Source organism: Miniopterus schreibersii, assembly GCF_964146895.1.
Source record: "Miniopterus schreibersii genome assembly, chromosome: 15".
NCBI lineage: Eukaryota > Metazoa > Chordata > Mammalia > Chiroptera > Miniopteridae > Miniopterus > Miniopterus schreibersii.
The window spans coordinates 12,960,688-12,978,317 of record NC_138115.1 but is presented as its reverse complement, the minus strand read 5'-3'; the positions used below and the strand labels follow the sequence as shown (position 1 = coordinate 12,978,317).

The following is a 17,630-nucleotide window of genomic DNA, read 5'->3' as shown; positions in this document are numbered from 1 at the left end:
TAGGTAACTGAAAATGATATGAAAAATGTAGCTTGAGTATATTTAGGTAATTTGAAATAATTATGTCTTTTATGAAGTTTTAATTTTCTGTGGAAGAGTTGATTTTTTAAAAATTGATACTTAGTTGCAGTCTTAGGGCTGTACATTTTATTTAGATTACACCAAGTATAGGCACTTTTGGAAAAGGATTGTGTGTGCATGTGTGTGTCCTTTTAAACCCTTGGATAAATGTGAGCTATAGACACAAATGATAACTAACGAGATTATTGGCTTTTGCTGGATCTGAAACAAAACCCTGGCATTTAACAAAATAGATGCTACAATTGGATAGTGCTACTGTGTTTTATTGTGGGAAATTTCAAATATATTTAGAAGAGAGAATAGCTTAAACACCATTGTACCCATTTACCAACATCAACAACTGTTCACTCCCCCTTTTTCCTCTCATGGATTATTTTGAAGTAAATCACAGATATTTCATTCACTTCAGACTGTCTGTAGAAGATAATGACTCTCTTTAAAAGATACATACATATGTACTTTAAAATTTTAATGATATATATGCCATACTACCATTATCACATAGCAGTGCCTCTTGAATGCTGTTATTTCATAGCTTGGATCTCCAGCTTTGTAATAGTGGTCTTATATATTTCTCATAGGCAGGGTTCCCCTGTTTGTAGAAAGAAGTGCATTATTAAGACAGAATATTTCTGCCAGGATTAATAACTTTTACTTTCAAATTAAGTTTTTAGTTTCAAAATTAACATTACATAAGATTTTTTATTTTAAAAATTATTTTTAAAATTCATTTTGTATGAACATATGGAGAAACATTTTTTCCAAAGGGCATCCTTCGTTTTCTCCAGCAGATTTTAAATTGTGGATGCAGGTGGCCAATTAAAAAACACAGTTATCATTTGCTTTTGGAATTTAATACAAATAAAAGGCTAGACTCTTTGAGGCCCTTTGATATTGAACATTAACCATAAACCAAGGAGTCAGAAGGTGGAATCAGGTAAGCAATGGTCTGTGCCACAATAGGTTATCCCCATTGTTTTGTAATGTCTTGATTCTTTCCTTCACAGCTCTATTCTCATCTTTTGCAACATTTACTTTTTTATTTTTTGGCTGTCGAGGCTAAAACTGTAAGCTCCTTGAATGACTCTTGCTCTGCACTGTATCCTTAGTACCTTATAGCATATGCTCAATACATATGTTGAATGATTGAATGAATCGGTGTGTTTTAAGGTATCTAGCAACTAATTGGACAAACTTTTACAATAGAGTAATTGGGGGGAAATAGGATTCTTGTTTTGAGACTATCCCAATGTTTCTTCCACTGCTTGCATCTATAGGGAATTACTTTGATTTGAGTTCATGTAAGGAGGGGCAACAGCCTTTTGCTGTTCATTTTGGAAAAACTGGATTGAAATAGCATCCAGATTAGGAAAAAAGCCAAAAAACAGACACCATGGTTTGAGTAAACCGCGGGAGAGCACATCATCCAGTCTCGGCAAAAAACTCAACACTTACCTGCTCAGACAGAAGAGAGACTGGCTTAGGATTCTAAGACATTTAGCTTAGCATAGCACCTTTCTTCTGGTAGAAAATGTCAGGGAAATATATTCCCATTTGTACTTTTGTGTCTACAAGGCTTGTTTTAACATAGCTGTTGTTTTAATTTATTTGAAACACATACCTGTAGTGTACCTTTTTCTTCTATTGCAAATGAAAAATGTCTATTACAGTTTCAAAATTATCTACAGCAGATTAAAAAAAATATACTTTAAAAGTGCCATTTGGAGGTCTCTACAGGAGCCAGAAATGTAAGGTTATGTGGCTGGCTATATATTAGCAGTCAAACTGCCTATCATTTTAACTAATTTGAACCAGTTCTCCAAGGTCCTTTATAATCTCAGTTCCTAAATTATTTGCTGGACCTGTCACTTTTTTAGCAAGGTAATGGAAGCTAGGATGGCAAGAGTCTGCAGCGTTGTGTATGCAGGAAGTTCCTTTGTCTCACTGTGTAGGTCATAAAACCATGTTTGTTTATTCCATGAATGCAAAGTGTCTACTCTGATAGACCCTGGAGTTAGGAAGGTGAATGCTCTGTCCTTGTTCACAGTGAAGTGGCAGGCAAGGGAAAAGTGAAAAGTGAATGGGATGAATTGTATCAAAATTTTATCAAATCTGTTGCTGTGGGTCAGTCATGCCCCTCATTTAGATAAGCCTGCTCTCATATAATATCCAGATTAAATTCTTTTAAAATAAAGATTAGAAACAAAAAACAATAAGGAAGTCCCCTACATGTGATAGTGAAGATGAGGGGTCAGGAGAACTGGCATGTTTCCTTGTGTTGCTAGTAAAACAGGTTTTGAGCTAGGTTATGTCATCATTTCCTGACAGGTGTCACAGCAGGGTAGGTTTTTCTCTGGAGCATTTATCTTTAGACCACAGGAGCTATTCTGGAGTGGGAAGACTGCTGTAGTTTTATGCCAGGATTTAAATATTAGAAAGTAGAGAGATCTAAGCATTACAAAAAGTAAAACACTAGTATTAGCTTAACTGTACTAAGCAGTGAGTGTATCATACCTTCTTTAGTAAGTTGTTTGAATTTCCTTGTTGAGTTAAAAGGATGCCTTCCTAGAGTTAGGGAATGACCAAAATGGATTGGCCTTCTATCACAAACATCTTGGGGGAACTGTTGTGCTATAACTGACCATGTTAAATTAAGCTATGGGTATGACAGGATGCAAAATGTTAAGAGCAAGCCTGACACTATGGTAAGTGTGAATGAAAGCCTGAGAGTTGCCAATTTGATGAGGTGTTAAGACACCTTTCCTGACACTTGACCTAAGAGGTGAAGGAGTAGGCTTCACCACCTGAAGAACATATTTGCACAGTAGAGCTTAAAATAATCTGTTGTGTATCTACAGACTTTGTTTTTATCAAATCTGATATTAAATATTGGTCCCTCAAATTCTAAATACAGGGTTTATTTCTTTACTCCAGTTAATGTATTCATTGGTATTCATAACTTTTCCCAGTGAGGCTCAGAGAAGAGTCTGGGACCCTGACCCTCTCTTCTGTTAGTGACTTAGCGTTCCATATTCTCTCCTAGGGCTGCTTGGGGTCTTTCCTCCATAACCCTTGTAGCTGTCATTTGTATGGCTTCCTGGGCTACTGATGGCAGTGTGGCAGCCTTTTGTGTTCCCGGGATTGTGTTCCTTAAAGTGAAGAGAAAGGAGGCATCTCTAGCAGGCAGTCAGGTCTGAGAGACACCCCCCGCCCCCACAATCTAAGCTTTCTGTCACCTCTGGATACCTACCATTATCAACACAAAACTGAGAGTTTGGAGGTTGAAAATAAGGTGGGGTGTGATTTATTTTATTTTTGTTACTTAAAAGCCCGTTTGCCATTATGTGTGTATGCCCTTGGGTGTGTCAAGCCATGATTTAGAGCTTGGGTCTTCCTCTTAATTCCCTTTATCAAATTCTGAGCAGTGCATTTTGCTGATTACAGTCCAGACTCCGAGTTCCTGGCAAGCCACATCCCTGCTCCTGGTTTCTTTATGTATTCTCAAAATATTTTAAACAGACATGCTATGCCAAGTGATTTGTAACCTAATGGGAATCAATTAAAATGGGAAAACATGGGAGGTGTATTCACTGCTTGTTCTCTGCTCTCTTACATAATTTATAATGTGTTCTGTTCAACTACCTGAGTATTGGTCGGTGACTTCTGAGCCCAATGGAACAGACGTTCATAGACATTTCCATCATAACAGCCAAGTGCTGAATTTAAACACTGATCTGTGAAGTCGAAAGCATCGGTTAACGAGATGGCATCCTTCCTGAGAGGAAAAACACAAGAGTGTGTGAGTATTTTTGACCGCTCTTATGAAGCTGATTAATCTGGGATGGTGAACAACACCTCATTAGAGGTTGCATCATCATTCACTTGGGAACAACTCAGCTTTAATTTTTTTCAGGTTTTAATTTTTGATCAGTTATATATGTACAGCATAAAGAATCAATAGTTGTTTAAGGCTTGCTATTTAAAATCAGCATACCCTTTTCTCTCACCTCCATTTCCTACTCCTCATCCCCACCCCTACCCAGAGGCAATCAATTTCAGTCTTTTCACTGATATTTTTGGGTTTTACCTGAATGTCTTTAAATAAGTTGTTGGTATTTCTACTTCTTGTATGTTCACTTATAGATATTATCTATTGACTCTCTATTACAACAGATGAGTGTTTTTTTTAGCACCCCTCCTCTTACCCCTACCTATCAGCCCTCCACCCCAACCTATGCTTCCTCCTCTTCACCTTCCTGCCTCCCAGTATAGTTACAGTTTTGGCCAGACTAATATTCAGTGCTTAAATATTATGACTGTACATATCCTATATATTATTATGACTTTATGTATCCAGTTCACAGCTTATGAGCCAGGTCCCTACCGCATCTGTCCTGTAACAGTGACCTACCTCCAGGCTCACTGACCTCTTTCCAACACTGCTGTCATTAATTCTTAGTGATTTCACTGTCTATGTGGATGTTCCTCTAAAACTCAGCTCCCGAGTTCCTCGAATCTTCTGCTCCATTGACCTTGTTCTACAGCCTTCCTCTGCCATCTTTGCCAAAATCATACACCAGGACACATCATCAGCATCTGCAGCTTCTCCGTGATCTCAGCCACGTTTCCTTCCCCACCTCCTGTCTTTCTAGCTTATTCCCTCTAGTATTTTGACTTCTATATTCTTTCTTCCCTTTCAAGCTACAAAATGTGTTTTATTTTAACCTATTGAATGAAATATTTTTTAGACATGTTCACATGCTTTTCTTTTTTTTTACCAAAGGATGTAAAACATAACGTGTGATTATTTGTTTAAACTCTTCCCTAACTCTTCTTTCACAAAGCATTTGAGGAGACTGGAATACTGGATCTATTTTAGTCCTTTCTGGATGACCCTATATCATCATTAGGAGGTGATTTCATGTAGGGCTGTTTATAATTCTTTGACCCTACTGGCACCTACCACCTATATAACGTGCCTCATCCCCCTGGACTCCTTATCCAGCTGAAACTTCATGGTTTGTTAGGCCACTCCCTCAGAAATATATTCAACAATTTTTCTTGCTTTGCCATACTTGTTTGGCAAAACCCTATTCCTCGTAATCTTTAATTTTCCACTGACTTTGTGCCACCACCTTTGTAGCTATGGCTGGAAAACCAATACTGACTAGGGTAATAAGGGCTCACCGGGCCCTTAGAGTTGCCCAGTAATCCTATTATATTGCTCTAATTCATTTACTCTTTTATTCTCTTATATGATTATTTCACACTTTCTCTTCTATCCTGGAATCTACATTCCCCACCTCACCATCTCTCTTACCTAAATGACTGCTTCCTCTTCCACTGATAAAAGTGGTGAGAGCATTTCCGCAAGTTCCTCCCATGCATTTATACGCACAGTGCCTTTTCTCTTAGTGCAGGTCAGCTGCCTGGGCTCTCACCTCAGGCCAATCCTTCCTTGTCTTAGAGAATAGCGTTCCAGAAGTCGTTCTGCCTTTCCCCTACAACACCAAACTTCCCCTTTCTACTGGATCACTCCCATCCGTGTACAAACATGCTGTCATTTCTCCCACTTTAAACATAAACTTTTGATTCTGTCTCAGTCATCTACCCCATGTCTTGGCTCCCCTTTATGACACTCCTTGAAAGTGCTATGGTTGCTTGTGCTTGCTATTTCCACTTCTCTTTTGCCTGTTCTCTTGGACTAGATTCCTACCACCCCACTGAATACCTCTTGTCAGGGTCACCCCATCATCATCTTTGGAGGAGCCCACCACTCAGTGCTTGGGCCTCTTCGCTTCATATGCTCACTCCTTGTGATACCATCCTTCTCATGGCATTATGCAAGTGACTTCCAAATTTCTCTCTCCAGTCTCACCTGCTTATTAACATTTTACTTGATTTCTAACAGGCTCTTTAAACTTAACATCTTCAAAAACAAACTCCTGATCTTCTAGACCCTTCTGTTGTCCAGCCTGCCCAAGCCTACCCTCCTATAGTCTCCTCCGTTTATAGTAAATGGCAACTCTGTGCTGGCCAAAAACCTAAACTCCCCTCTGTCTGTTACACCCCATATCTAATCTGTCAGCAAATCCTGCTTTATCTTCAAAATATATCCCAACTTTTACTACTTCCCACCACCTCCAGTGCTATCACCCTGGTCCAGTCTACCACCATCTCTCACCTGGATGATTGCAGCAGCCTCCTAACTGGTTTTCCTGCTTTTCACCCTTGTCCCCCTTCCCCAGTCAATTCTTAATCTGGCAGCTGGAGTGATCCTTTAGAAATATATGGCAGATTACTTCAGAATATGTCTCTCCTATGCTCAAAACCCTCCCGTTCTCAGACAAAGTAAAAGCCAGAGCCTTAAGTCTTTGCAGGGATCCACATCCCTGCCCTTAACTCTCCCACCTCTGCTCTCGTCTCTACCTCAGTCATGCCCCTCTAGCCTCTGTGGCCTCTTCTCTGGTCTCTAGATGGATGTGCCAAGCAGGTTCTGGCCTCCGACCTTTGTACTTACCCTCTGCTTGGAATGCTCTTTTCCCAGCCAACCACATGCCTCCTCTCACCTTCCCCCTTTAGATCATTCCTCAGATGTCATCCTCCCTGGGTCGACTTTGACCTATTTAAAATTACAGCCACCGCCCCCCATCTCACCCCAGCATTCCTGATCCCCTTTTTCCTGCTATTCATTTCTTCATAGCATTTACCACTATTTTGCATACCATATGTTTGACTTATATGTCTGTTTGTCTTATCTTCTCTAGGCTTTAAGCATCTGTGCCCCTTTTCAATCTGAAACTCATAGCCCTCATTTGAGGAGTGTTTTCTTGAATTACTTTATTAGTGATCTGCTCCCTTCTGTTTTCTCTGTCTCCTCTTTCTCAACCTGTTTTTCAGATGATGGACAGTTAGGATCAGTCCTCTTACTATTTTTATTTTTTCTCTCCTATTTTTTTGTCTTTTTGCTTTCTTTTTGTGAGATTTCTGCAATTTTATCTTTCAGTCGTTCAGTTGGGTTTTTCATTTCCACTCTCATTTTTTAAATTTCATAGAGCTCTTATTTTTGTTCTCTATTACTTTTTAAGAAGTGAAATTCTTATTTTATGGTCACAATATCTCCTCGTAACCCTTTGAAGGTATTACTGATCTTTTAAAGTTTTTTTCTCCCTAAGGATTCTCTTGTGGCTTTCAAGTTGCCTTATTCTTACTTGCTTTGGTCTCTTTCATGTCGGGGCTTACCTCAGGTGTCTGGTGATCCCTGAGTGTCTAATCATAGCTGAGAGTGAGGCATTAACTGGCTGATTAGAAGTCTGGGTGTTCTTGTCAGTGTGGGGTGGCTATGGGGTGAATTGTGTGGACATCAGGGGACCCTGGTGTCAGTGTCTCTCCTTTGGGCTGGTCAGATTCTCCAGGGAGGATCATGTTACCATCTTCCTGCAGGGAACTAGCCTGGCTGACAGTTTTCTGGGAACCATGGGAAAAGAGGGCTGGGGGAGTGGCTCATGAGCTAAACGTTTACTGAAGCCCCTATTTTCTGTGGAGTAGCCTCATCCTTAGCTGTTTACCTGTCTGTTAGGGTGGGGTCAAGGAAACTTAAAACTACTCACAGAGGAGGAGAGGGACTGGGGACTCAGCTCTTTCTGAAATGGACTTTCAGCCCGTCCTGTCAGTCACCTTTACCCCATTGCCAGAGGTACACGGTCCTACTAGTTCTCGGGATTCTTCGGTGTAACTTGGTTGCTTTTCCCACTTCTAGGGAATGATTCACTTTCCTCAGGTCTACTAAGTCACTGTTTGTTCTTCTACTTCCAATTTTCATGTTTCTTCTCCTGTTTTCTTTCTCTTTGTGGGTTTATACCTTTTTAAAATTTTAACACATTTGCTGATGTTTTAGTGAGGCTTAAGGAGGGAACAAAGTAAATGCATATGTTCAATCTGCCCTCTTTATCTAAAAGTCCCTCGGCTGAGATTTTATGGTCACTTAAACAACTAAAAACTATCTGGGTCAGTTAACTATCATTACACAGAGAGCTGGTTCTTAGTGTCACTTAGAATAATGTACCATCCTTCATTTGTCATCTCAGAAATCTGAGGCAAGACTGAATCATCAAGACTGGGCATTATGACACAGAACTGTTAAAAGCATGGAGTCTGTTACATACCTAATTACCCTGCAGTGGTAGGAAGGTTACTTAGGAACCATAATGTGAGTAAATCAATTTGTGGGTTTGATGCCTGCATCAATTGTCTGTTTGCATCAATGCTGTCTGTTTTGTCTTGAATTGTAAGTTTCTAGAGTCAAGTCAAGCATTTAGAAATGCTGTTACAGCCCTGGCCAGTTTGGCTCAGTGGTTAAAGTGTCGGCCTGTGGAATGAAGGGACTTGGGTTCGATTCTGGCCAAGGGCACGTACCTCAGTGGCAGGCTGGATCCCTGGCCCCAGTTGGGGCTCATGTGGGAGGCAACCAGTCAGTGTGTCTCTCTCACATCAATGTTTCTCTCTCTCTCCTCTCCCTTCCTCCCTCCCTCTCTGAAAAGCAATGGGAAAAATATCCTCGGTGAGGAAAAAAAGAAATGCTGTTGTAGATAAAAATTATGCATATGAGGTGTTAAGGTGATCTTTCTTTTGTGTTTCATCATCACTGCCAATCAGGGCTAGAACATTATTGTCTTCATGTGCTTTTCAGTGCCAAGCTTTTGGAAAGTTAGATAAACGTGGGTTTAAACAGTGCAGCACTCAGTTATGCTATTAATGGTTTCTACCACTGGATCCCCAATTATATTAGGAAAAGTTTAATACCCGAGGCATAATTGAATCAAATATACTTTTTATAGTTTAATTGAACATTTACTGACCATCAACTCTCTGTGAGGTGCTTATGTGGAGTCGTAAATGGTATGCAACATGTTGCATATTGTTAAAAATAAAATAATTTGGTCTAGTTTTTTCTTTTAACCTCCATCATGAATATATTATTATTTTTTAAATTTCAAAAATCTTTTTTTTAAATTCTCTTAGTCTTGTTGATAATGTGAACTCTTGGTGGTTCTAGGGGGAAAAGTCACACACCCATATGTATCACCCCTCCTCCCCACAATACAGCAGGCATCGTATTTCCTTAAAAAGGTTGTGTTCTCAAGTTAGCCCATTTTTCATGTTATGGACAGTGGTGACTAATTTGTATTGTTTCAATTTCTGTTTCTTCTAGTACCCTGGTTAGGTTGGGCTTTGGTTTTGATACATTTTTATTTATTAAAAATTTTATTTATTGATTGATTTTAGAGAGAGAGGAAGGGGAGAGGAGAGAGAAAGAGAAACATTAATTTGTTGTTCCATTTATTTATGCATTCATTGGTTGCTCCTTGAATGTGTCCTGATTGGGGATCGAACCCACAACTTTGGAGTATCAGGACGATGCTCTAACCAATGGAACCACCCAGCCAGGGTGGTTTTGATATGCTTTTAAATCAGTGCATAAGTATGTCATGACCCAAACTGCACTGTATTAACGTTGCATTTAAAAACTATTTGTAATTTTGTTTTACAAATCAGTATATGATTACTAGGTTTAAAAAAATTTTCATCCTGAAGCTAAGGGAGGATTAAAGTAAGTTTAGTCAACTTAGTAAGAGTTTGCTTAAGCACATTGAACAAAGACAAGGATATATACTTTGAAATAAACAATAGCCCAACCTTATCCTTAACATATAGTTTAAGAGCTCATGCTCTGGGGTTAGACAGGCCCCAGATTGTACCTGGCTCCTCCTCTGGCTAATTGTGTCACTTTGGGCAAAGTACTTAACTCTACTAAGCCTGGATTTCCTCCCCAGTAAAATAGGGAGATTAATAGTATCCACTTCAAAGGCTGTAAGGATTCAATGAAGTGATGCGTGTAAAAGCTTTTGGCATAAGTGCTTCTTAAATATTAGCTATGATTAGGACTCATTATTATTAATACATATTATTCATATGCAGTAGGCTTCATTTTACTTGTATTACTTAGATACTATTCCTATTTCCTTGACAGTGTTCAAGAGTTCAATGGAGGTAGTTAGGTAATTTATTCTTAGGCATTTTTATTTCTGTTTTCCATTTTTTAATCAGTCCACAATGCTTTATGTTGGTGTAATAATGCTCGGGTGTAAACCTCTCCAGGGCTGTTGCTGGTTTGCCAGACTCCATTTAGCAAGGTTTTAGAGCTGAAAATTTTGGAGTGTGAGGTGAACAAAGGGTCTAGGGATATTTTCTGAAGACACCCACAGTTTGAGGGTCAGCCACTCACCGAATGAGGAGAAGCAGGTCCAGGTAGGCTGTTCTCACCACATCTACTTGGGCCCCAGACAGGAAGCCATCATGGAGAAAGTCACCTGCATTAGACAGGATGCCATGCAAGGCAAAGAGATCACAGAGGCGTTGGAGTGCCTGCTGAATGGCTGGTTCATTGTCCAGTTTCTTCAGAGCTTCTGCAAAGCTCTTCACAGTGAGGTAGTAGCAGTGTGCCTACGAAGACACAAAGGTGCATTAGCCTCTCTTTTCTGATTTCTGGCTCCAGAAGTCATCCTGGAACTCGGCAAGCCTGCTGGAATGAGCCTGCTGCGACCATGTGTTTCCCAGCAGGCTGACAAGTGACTGCCTTTTCTCCTAGCTCACTATGGGTTTTATTGAGCCCTTTTGACAGTGTGTGGGTGCACATTTGTATGTTGGGGGCTGGTGGGCTCTGGAACTTGGCCCTTAGTTTTCTCATTTTGGTTGGGGAAATTTCAAGTAGGTTTGAAAGTAGAAAAGATACAGGAGAATTGGAGCTGGCCTGGGGATAGTGGAGGACACCACCACTTTTCTTAAGAAACATTTATTATCTGCCATGTTCTAGGCAGTGGAGTGTGTGTGCGCAAGCACTTGTGTGCATGTGTGTGCCTGGGGTGAGAAAGGAGGAGTTCAAGATATACATGGAATTTATCCCAGCGAGAAAGTAAACTCCTTGAGGTAAGCAGCCGTAATTTAGCCCATATGCAACTACTGGCTCTGTTAGTAGTTAAAATAACCAGTTGGTAAGTTACCACTGACCTCAACCAGGCGAGAGTCCCCCATGCCAACCAGGCTCCTCTGGGACCCCTTCTTTCCCACAGCCCAGCAACTAAAGCATTAATGCCCGACCCAGCAGGAGGCTCTCAGGACTCTGCTTTCCTTAGGACTGAAATCCTTTTTGATTGGTTGGTGCCTCTGCCCTACTCTTCCCAAGACAAACACACATATTATTTTTAACTGGTAGGATGTATGAGTTCCATGGGAGAAGAACAGAAAGGAGAGCATGTAAAACAGGTCTCAAATGTTTATGTGCATACAGATTACCTGGGGATCTTGTAAAAAATGCAGGTTCCAGGATAGGGAATCTTTACATCCTAACAATGTAAAGATTGTTAGTGCTTATGCTGCTGGTAGTGACTTTTAGTAGCAGGCTTAGAGCGTCCTGGCAAGGAGTGGGTCATTCCAGGCTGGGGGAACTTCATGTGAAAAGCGCTGTCCTTTCAGGAGGCAGCAGTTTAACGAGACTGAGCACTGGGGTATAATGTGATGAGAGGCACCCAGGTAATGAAGGGCTGTGAATGACACGTTGGAATTTTGTTCTGTGGGGGTCCAGCAGTCATTAAAGTTTTCAACAGGCCAGAGATCTAATCAGGTTTTTCACTTGGAAAGAAACTGCCTTTCCCAGAGAGGCTTAACATGGGTGCTAATGACACTGGTTTTCCACTTAGACCTGTGCTCACAGCCATGCTGGGTTTGCAGCCTTTGGATGTGGAAGAGCAGCAGGTGTGCTCTGCCTCCCCTGCTGGGTCCAACAGCCCTTGCTGCTCAAACTGGACCCAGTTTGGCAAAACAGGAGACTCTTTTTTCACCTAGCCTGCTTCCCTGCTCTAAACTGAGTGCCATATCCTTAAATCCTCAGGGCCTTGGGTTGAGGAATGGAGTGATGATGAGCTGCCTGAGGGTCTGGGCCTCTCCCTTGGAAAGCAGGACTAGGACCAGAGAGAGAAGGTGCCCTCCACACTTAGGTGAAGGGCTGAGTTAAACCATGGCATCATGCTTTGGACACAATTATACTTTGTTTACTTTGGTGCAAGTTGATTTAAATCTTGCCTCCTGGGTAATTTGGGGGTGGGGTAGATGTATAGTATTTATATACTAGGTACCTCTCTAAATTTTACATGCATTAACTCATTTAATCTTCATAATAATCTTACAAGGTAGGTACTATTATTAGCTCCATTATGTGAATGAGGAGACTGAAACCTGGAGAGAGATGTTCCTTGCCCAAGGTCACATGGCTGGTAAGTGGTAGCAACGAGATCCAAACCAGGGCATTCACCTCCCAGTTAAGAATCTGTACTCTTGTTAAAAATAATTAATTTTCTAATTACAGTTGACATACAACATTATATAAGTTTCAGGTGTACAACATAGTGATCAGACATTTATATACCTTACAAAATGATACCCCAATAAGTCTAGTACCAGTTGGACACCACGCATAGTTATTAAAATATTACTGACTACATTCCCTGTGCTGTACTTCTCATTTTCACGTAGTCTGAGCTCTTAACTGCTGCCCTCTGTTGCCAAAGCCGCCAGAGACTGAGGCTGGATTATAATGAGTGCCAGCATTTGCTCCAGGGCTCCTAGGGACTAACATCTCTCCTAGGCAGGGGCTAAGATGATAGGATCAGAGCCCATCAGGCCTAAAGGGCTCTTCCATGCCTCCTTGTTACACAGGCAGGAAGGTGAAAGCCCAGAGAGGGAAGGGCTGCCTGAGGTCACACAAGCTCCAGGCCTTAGGCCAGGGCTCACTCTGCTCTTTCTTCTCTGCCTCTCTGCCATTGTTCCCTGCTTCTCTTGCGTTGTGGTCTCTCTCTACCTGCACATTTATGGTTTCCAGATGGTGCCTGGTTGGGAGCTTGAGGTTTCTGTAGAGTAGATGGCCTCCCAAAGCACAAAGTCTAGAAAGTGCAGATTTCCCTGTCCATTATGACTTTGGAAGCTTTGGGCATCACCGCCCCAGGAAGCCCAGGGACTTGCTCTTCACCCCTGGACTGTCTGAGCTGCTCACCCATGGCGCCCCCCAGAGCTTGGGGCTCACCTCCCTCACTAATGCGCAGTGGCTCCCTGCAGACATGACTTAAATCCCTGGAGGAAAAGGAAAGGAAAGCATCTTAACTCAGCCATTTCCTACCTCTGGACTAACTCCCCGAGCTCTGTCTGCATCCTTAAAACAGATTATGCTACTCTCCTTCCCAGGGTTGTGTGTATTAAATGGGGTAACCCTGGCTAACAGTGTCCTGTCCATCTGAAGGTAGGACATAGGTTTGGAAAACGGATTAATGATGGGTGGCTGTGGTTCCCCTTTTGGTAGTCTGGTGAGAGTTCAGCCTTGGCTCACCCTCCTCTTTGTTGATAGGATATTTAGCACCTTGAGCAGAACCAAGGGTGGCTCAGTTAATACCTGCATCTGCCAATGTGATGGAGGTGGTTGGTCACCAGGTGGCGCTCATGTCGAGCCTGCCTGACCATCCCTGCCTCCTGACAGCCTCTGCAAACTCCTTCAGGGCTCTCCTGTTTAAAGGCTGCTGTTTTCTGGGCCTGGTGCCTGGTGATTGAAATGATCCCTTTGGTTTTACAGCTGCCTAAGCTGGGGCTCATTTTAATTTTTTTAGCCCCTTAATATCTCTGCATCTACCCACTTCTCTCCATGCCCTCTGCCAAATTCATGGTCAGGACCACCCTCAGCCCTCATCCAGACAGCTACCACCTGCTTCTAACTGGACTCTAGCCTTCAGTTCATCCCTTCTCCTGCTGCCTGAATGATCATTCTAGAATGAAACTGATCAGTTCACTCCCCCCACCATACAAATTGCAAAATCTTCCCATTGCAAAGAAAACAACCCAAACTTCTCACAGCGGTGCAGAAGGTTCCAGGACTTGCCTGTCTTTCCTCGTTCCCCCTTTCTGCCTCTCCTCATCTCAGTCATCTTCCTTTAGCTCCTCCTTGGGAGAACTTGCATTCCTCCCGAGCACCACACCTTGTCTTGCCTCCTCTTGCAGCTGTTGTTCCTTTTTCCCGGAAACCTTCCTCTCCAAAGCCACAGCCTCTACTCTTTTTGCCTGGCTGATTACAGTTCATCCTTGAAGTTTTGGCCTAGATGCCTCTTCTGGGAAGCCTTTCTGACTCCGCAGGGTGGGTAGAGATGCACCTGCCCCGTCCTGCCCTGTGTCAGCCTGCATTTCCCCATCACAGCCCTTCCTTGACTGCTGCTGCGATTGGGCTGTTGAGCCCCCAGGACCCAGCCTGATGCCTAGTGTTCGGTGGGTGCTCAAATATTTGCCGACTGGCTGTGAATTATGCACAAACACAAAACATAATGGAAATTCAATCAGACTTCTAAGGATTGCCTGTGGGACTAACGGGGAGACTTGACCTGCTTTGCTATCTGGGAAGAAATACTTGAACAACCTGAAGCAACTCCAATAACACTGCCTCATTACATTTTTCCTAAGAGCCGCCAGCAAGATTGCTTTGGAGTTAAATCCTTTAATTAAAATGGACTAAAGTCTTGGAAGTGAAATGAGGGCAGCTGCTGAGCAGGGCTGGGGAATAAGGGCAGAGCTCAGATTTTCCCAGCAGGCAAGCCTGTTGGGGAAAAAAACGGGTCCCTTTCAGCTTCAGCTGACAGGCAGCTCACCTTAGCAGCCTGGAGGTGGATGACAGTGGTCTGGTTCCATGCCTCATGCTTGTCAGCCCCAGACTGCAGCAGAGTCTGTAAATGGTGCACTGAGTCCTTTATGAGCCTGAAGGCCACAGAAAAAAAGTTCAGCTTCTTGACTGAGTGGGAAAGAGACTGGTGTTGTTTGGTCCCTCAGAAGTAGAAATAATTCCCAGTTATTAACCACTTACATGTTACAAAGCTAAATGTTTGATATACATGACCTCTTTAACTCTTCTAAGGGTAGTCATTCCCAGTTTACAGTGGGGAAAACTGAGTCCCAGGAGAGGTTAACTGACTGGCCCAGGGTTACATAGCTGGTAAGAAATGGAGTTGTTCACAACCTCGTAGCTGTAAGACCCCATCCAACGTCTTCAGGCCGTTCTATTGACTGACTTCCTGTGGCTGAGCCAAGAGAATGGTTCTTCTCTAAAGACTAATGAGGCCTGTAAGTCACCTCACCTGCTCCGCGTTCTAGCTAAGGGACCTTAAAAGAAAACTAACCCTTGTCCTCCAAACCACTAAATTGGTCATTTGCCATTTGCTTAACCTTTATTCTTTTATTTTCTATTCCCTGTTCATCTACTTATGACCCTTAGACTTTGTAGGCAAAGCAAACTGTTTATTAAGCAATATTTATTTTACTTTTTCAGGGAATAGGTAAGCAGATGTCCCATTGAGTTCCAAGCAAAAAGAAATATAAAGGCACTTAATTACCTTAATTACCCTAAGCACCCTTATTTTGCCCTCTCCACTTCCCCCAACTAAAATGTTAGCTCTGTGAGGCCTAGGCTGTTTATCAGACTGGTTTAGTGATAAGTCTTTAGTGCCAAGAACAGTGCCTGGTATATTGTAGGCACTTAATAAACACTTGTGGAATAAATAATGTCCCAAGTTGCTTGTGACCTTGAGATAACTACTAACCACCCCTGGACCACAGGTTGGGGTAACTCTTACTATATACTGAAAATATGTTTTCCAGGTTGTTTTGGTGTTCTAGTTGGGGAGGGGTTCAGAAGGTTTCCTTTTTAGGTACTTAAATCTCTCTGTCTTTTCCTGATGGTGTATGTGCTTGGCCAGGACCTCTCTGGCACACAGTAGGTGCCTGACAGTATTTGCTGAGTGACACACTGAGTGCTTTGTCTTATCCTGTTCCCTGGGGCCTACTAAACCCTGGAAATAAACTAATTCTATCCCTTGATATAGTCATCTTTTTGAGAATTTTTAGATTGTGGGATATTTCAAATATACGAGTTTTGCTTTGTTTATTGGTATTTACATACTGATCTATTTGTGGTATTCACATGTGGGTATATTCTTTGTGTTGCAAATCAACAAGAACCTAAAGGTTTAAAAATACCCTTACATTGGCCAGAGAGGTGATGGCCTTCTACCAGCCTGACCAGAATGGGGAAAGGATGGTGGTCCTTGGCTGAGGGGTGTGACTTCCCCTTCTCTCTGCCCATGGTGGCAAGAGCTGAGAGGGCGGGGGAGGTTGGGGAAGGGGGTGGATTTCTGGAAGAGTATACAGTCTCAAAAGCCCTAGTATGGGAAGGAGCCTGCCCCCAAGTGGGATGGCTGATTTTTCAGCTATGGCTTACCTGACTGCCACATGTGCCCACGCCCTGGTATAGACATCTGGGTGAAGGAAGTCAGCTGCCCTCTGGGCTGGACACCTGGCCAGGTCAGGTGCAGTCAGGTATGCAACAGACTGAGGGAGAGACCTCTTCGATGCGGAGCCAGGGGACGCCTGAGCCTGCAGGTAGCTCTTCATTAAAAACCTAGTGGATGGGGGTGGAGGCACATGAGACGGTGGGGAGCATTGTGGGACAGCCCAGCACCCCTCTCTCCCAGAGACATGCACTCTTATGTCCCCTATGGGAGAACCAGGGCCACCCAGATTCTTGCCCAGTCCCCCCTGATGGTTACTTTTCACTCCAAAGCACCCCCATCCCACCCCCCAGCCAGCCTGCTGTGAGGCCCTCAGGGAGGTATGCACCAAGGCTCTAGTTTCACAGGGAAACGGGCCTGGAGCTATGGAGCTGCGTAGACCTTGCAGACCCTGAACATAAACCCTTTTGATATCTGAGCAAACAGAATCCTTTCTTTTGGTTAGGATCTTGAGGTTTGGGAATTTGTGATGAATTGTACAGTGACTGAGAAAATGAAATTTTTCATAGCTGAATAAAGAAGGATATATATATGTATAAGAATGCTGATAGGAATGGGAAGATTACAGGCGACTCTTAGCTCTTCCTGATGATAATGCAGCCATTACAGGCTCTGGGCTCAGACCACCTTGATTCCCTGCAGCTCTACTGAGACCTAGGTGATGCTGTAGAAGTTACTTCACCTCCCTCAGCCTCAGCGTGTCCATCTCTAGGTGAGGTTAATAATACTTGGCTGAAAGTGTCTGGCACAGTGTGGGGCACAGAATTCTAGTACATGATGTCATACTCTTTTTGTAATTTTGGAAAGCCCCCAATAAATAGTACATATTTTAAAAAATCCCAAGAAATGTTATATAGAATATTTGCCAATAAACCCTTCCTGCATGGAGAAGTACTTGCCCTGTTTGGTCACCTGAGAATAGATGAACCTGAAAAGGCCTTGTCAGCCAAGAGACCTGAAACCCCCTAGATTGAGAGAGATGGAAAGACACCTCCTGCTGGGAGGAGGTCAACTCAGCCACTCCTTCCTGCTTCTCCGTATGGAGTCTCCTGTGTACAGGCCCTGTGCTAAGCTTGGGGAAAAGCTCCTGGTCACAAGCAGAGACACTTTCAGATTGTGATA

General features: G+C 42.7%; 1 protein-coding gene across 2 annotated transcripts in view; it reads right to left on the bottom strand.

Moving 5' to 3' along the window:
• Positions 1 to 535: 535 nt before the first annotated feature.
• ACOX2 (acyl-CoA oxidase 2) overlaps positions 536 to 17,630 on the bottom strand; it is a 35,466-nt gene continuing 18,371 nt past the window's right edge. For both annotated transcript variants that reach the window (XM_081159517.1, XM_081159516.1), the window contains exons 11-15: positions 16,439 to 16,618; positions 14,817 to 14,922; positions 10,367 to 10,584; positions 3,724 to 3,856; positions 536 to 673 (exon numbers count right to left, since the gene is read on the bottom strand). In XM_081159517.1, the coding sequence (XP_081015643.1) occupies positions 611 to 673; positions 3,724 to 3,856; positions 10,367 to 10,584; positions 14,817 to 14,922; positions 16,439 to 16,618 (700 nt within the window). In that variant the 3' untranslated portion in view covers positions 536 to 610. The remainder of the gene's footprint in view (positions 674 to 3,723; positions 3,857 to 10,366; positions 10,585 to 14,816; positions 14,923 to 16,438; positions 16,619 to 17,630) is intronic.